At 38.7% G+C, this 3,744-nt stretch overlaps 1 protein-coding gene across 1 annotated transcript; it reads left to right on the forward strand.

Moving 5' to 3' along the window:
* Nucleotides 1–212: 212 nt before the first annotated feature.
* Nucleotides 213–3,744, forward strand: LOC132307601 (trifunctional UDP-glucose 4,6-dehydratase/UDP-4-keto-6-deoxy-D-glucose 3,5-epimerase/UDP-4-keto-L-rhamnose-reductase RHM1). Its single transcript, XM_059805414.1, has 3 exons — nucleotides 213–398; nucleotides 1,230–2,815; nucleotides 2,941–3,744. Exons 2-3 carry the CDS (start codon nucleotides 1,241–1,243, stop codon nucleotides 3,391–3,393), a joined length of 2,028 nt encoding a protein of 675 aa, XP_059661397.1. The 5' UTR covers nucleotides 213–398; nucleotides 1,230–1,240; the 3' UTR covers nucleotides 3,394–3,744.

A 3,744-nucleotide genomic window follows, 5' to 3' on the forward strand; every position in this document is an offset into this window, starting at 1 on the left:
ATCAGAATTTACGAATTAATCATAAAACATATACAGTGAGGGAGTTTTTGGTAATTTCACTCAGAAGAGCGTTTAGCATTTCAGAGAAGGCGGCCCAATTGTTAAAAGCCGCGTGAAGTAAATAACTCCTCAATTAAGGCTATTTCCGTCAATTCACATCCACCGTTGGCTCCCCTGAACTTTCTCTCTCTAAAATTGATTTAAATGATTATACACTGAACTACCATATATATGTGTGTATATATGATCCTCTCTAAAGTCTCCTCCATTCTTCTCGCTAGTCTCCGCGATTCGTTCCTCATCATTTCTTGTCTGAATCTCTCTCTCTATATACTTTCTCTCTCTATTTCATAGCCTCTTTTTTCTCTGATTGATCCCGGTTCAAATCCAAGTCTCAAGTAAGTTGATTTAATTCTGAGATCTTAATTCATATACTAACCGTGTTGTGATAGAATAAACTTAAACTTCTGTGTTGATTGAAGTTGTTTACGATCTGGGTATTCTTCAATTGGGTTAGATCTGTTGATAAATAAATGTGTTTAATTGTAATATTTAGAATTCCATAATCTTTAACTCATTTCAAGGCATTGCTTAATTTGATCTAGATCTATTATTTATATGCATGCATACATATATACCATTGACCTAAATTTCGGCAATTTATGCAGAAAGTGTATAAGTTTCGGAAATTTATGAATGTCTGGTTACAAATCATGGTTATTTTCTGCATTAAGTGTCGGATCTGATGAATTGGAGTTAATTTCAAATGATTTGTATTGAATTGAGTGTGTGTTGTGCTATTTTTGTCTTAGTCTATCCTGATCTTGATGGGATGTGAGAGTAACTGTTTTCAAATGATTTGGTCATTGGACTACCTTAGATTCCACTTGGATCAGTAGTTGTTTAATGGCTTCATTTCGTATGATGAATTGCTGTACTGTGATGGGTTTATTTCCTTTTTAATTGCTTATCATTTTGAGATCGGAGTTAAACTCACTTTGTCTTGTCGGGTGGTTTATATGATATATATTCAGAAACACACATATTGATGGTTTATATGATGTTTTTGGTTAAACCATTAATGCAGAACGTTTGTTTACATATGATCACGGTGATAATCTTACTTTGGATTTAATTTGAGGACTTTTAGTTTGTAATAGCACTATGCAAAATCTTCATTGTTTACTTTGTGGACCTGAATTTGGTTTTTTAATTTTTCTTGTGTAGAGGCTGGTTTGACATGGCTACATATACCCCCAAGAATATCCTCATTACTGGGGCTGCTGGATTCATTGCATCTCATGTTGCTAACCGGCTCATCCGGAGTTACCCTGACTACAAGATTGTTGTGCTGGACAAGCTTGATTACTGTTCCAATTTTAAGAACCTCCTTCCCTCTCGATCGTCTCCCAATTTTAAGTTTGTCAAGGGAGACATTGGCAGCGCTGACCTCGTCAATTTCCTCCTCATCACTGAATCTATTGACACAATTATGCACTTTGCAGCCCAGACTCATGTTGATAACTCCTTCGGTAATAGCTTTGAGTTTACCAAGAACAACATTTATGGCACCCACGTCCTTCTAGAGGCCTGCAAAGTTACTGGCCAAATAAGAAGATTCATCCATGTAAGCACAGACGAGGTCTATGGGGAGACGGATGAGGATGCTGTTGTAGGAAACCACGAAGCTTCTCAACTCCTTCCTACAAACCCATATTCGGCCACAAAAGCTGGGGCAGAGATGCTTGTCATGGCTTACGGTAGGTCATATGGTCTACCTGTGATAACCACTCGCGGAAACAATGTCTATGGCCCCAATCAGTTTCCTGAAAAATTAATCCCAAAGTTCATCCTCTTAGCTATGAGAGGGAAGCCTCTTCCGATTCATGGTGATGGTTCTAATGTTCGGAGTTATCTCTATTGTGAGGATGTTGCTGAGGCTTTTGAACTCATTCTTCATAAGGGAGAAGTTGGTCATGTTTACAATATTGGGACTAAGAAGGAGAGAAGGGTGATTGATGTTGCCAAAGATATATGCAAACTCTTTTCAATGGACGCAGAAAGAAGCATTGAGTTTGTGGACAACAGACCATTCAATGACCAGAGATACTTTTTAGATGATCAGAAGTTGACAATCTTAGGATGGTCAGAACGGACTACGTGGGAAGAGGGTTTGAAAAAGACTATCGAATGGTATACAAACAACCCTGATTGGTGGGGGGATGTCTCTGGAGCGTTACTTCCTCATCCTAAAATGCTTATGATGCCGGGTGGGATCGAGAGATATTTTGATGGGTCTGAAAAATGCAATGATGGATCCTTTCATCTTTCAAGTAATTCTAATCAGACTCATATGGTTGTTCCAGTTTCCAAATGCAGCAGCTCTCCTCGGAAACCACCATTGAAATTTTTAATCTATGGTAGGACCGGATGGATTGGTGGTCTGCTTGGGAAATTATGTGAAAAACAAGGTATTCCATTTGAATACGGAAAGGGGCGTCTAGAGGATAGGTCACAGCTCTTGACAGATATTCGTACTGTGAAGCCAAGTCATGTTTTCAATGCTGCTGGTGTGACTGGCAGACCTAACGTTGATTGGTGTGAAAGTCACAAAACGGAAACAATCCGCACCAACGTTGCTGGTACATTAAACTTAGCAGATGTTTGCAGAGAGCATGGACTTCTAATGATGAATTTTGCTACTGGATGCATATTTGAATATGACGCTGCTCATCCAGAAGGTTCTGGCATTGGGTACAAGGAGGAAGACAAACCCAATTTCACTGGTTCTTTCTACTCCAAGACCAAGGCCATGGTAATTAAACACATCTGGTTTTCATTTTTGTTCCATTCTCAAGTTGTGTTATAAGTATTATCTTTTTGGAATATCATGTAATATATGATGATTATTCATGTAGTTGTTTGATTTTTTTTAACCAGGTTGAGGAGCTCTTGAAAGAATATGACAATGTTTGCACCCTCAGAGTCCGGATGCCTATCTCTTCAGACCTCAACAACCCGCGCAATTTCATTACCAAGATTTCTCGTTATAATAAAGTGGTTAACATTCCAAACAGCATGACCATCTTGGATGAACTTCTTCCCATTTCAATTGAGATGGCGAAGCGAAACCTCAAGGGCATATGGAACTTCACCAATCCCGGGGTTGTGAGCCACAATGAGATTCTGGAGATGTACAAGAAGTACATAGACAGCAATTTCAAGTGGGCCAACTTCACTCTAGAAGAGCAAGCCAAGGTGATCGTTGCCCCTCGAAGCAACAATGAGATGGATGCATCCAAGTTGAAGAAGGAATTCCCCGAGTTGCTATCGATCAAGGAGTCACTGATCAAGTTTGTGTTTGAACCCAACAAGAAAACTTCTACAAAGTAAGCATAAGCATTGCATATTAATGTTTTACAGTACTAGACATTAGGGCTGACTCTGCATTTTGCATTAGACAATATGGTTTTGGGCTACCTTAATAGCGTCAGTCATATGAAGCTTATTCATTCTTATTAGCTTCAGCTCATTGTTGCTGCTGTTCTAGTTGTAGAATCTAGATAGTGAGTGATCAGGATGGCTGAAGGCAGCGTTTCTTTCTATTTTTTCAGTTATACCTTAATTTTCTTGGCGTTCCTTTTACAAGGAACTTATGAATAGGCTCTATATGTTTGTTGTCACGGAACCTTGGAGGAGTGTAATATTTGGATTCTACTATTATGAATTTGTTTGTTGTTTTAA

Source organism: Cornus florida, unplaced genomic scaffold (assembly GCF_030987335.1).
Source record: "Cornus florida cultivar Cherokee Brave unplaced genomic scaffold, ASM3098733v1 CherokeeBrave_3.0.0_Hap2_Chr05, whole genome shotgun sequence".
Classification (NCBI taxonomy): Eukaryota; Viridiplantae; Streptophyta; class Magnoliopsida; order Cornales; family Cornaceae; genus Cornus; species Cornus florida.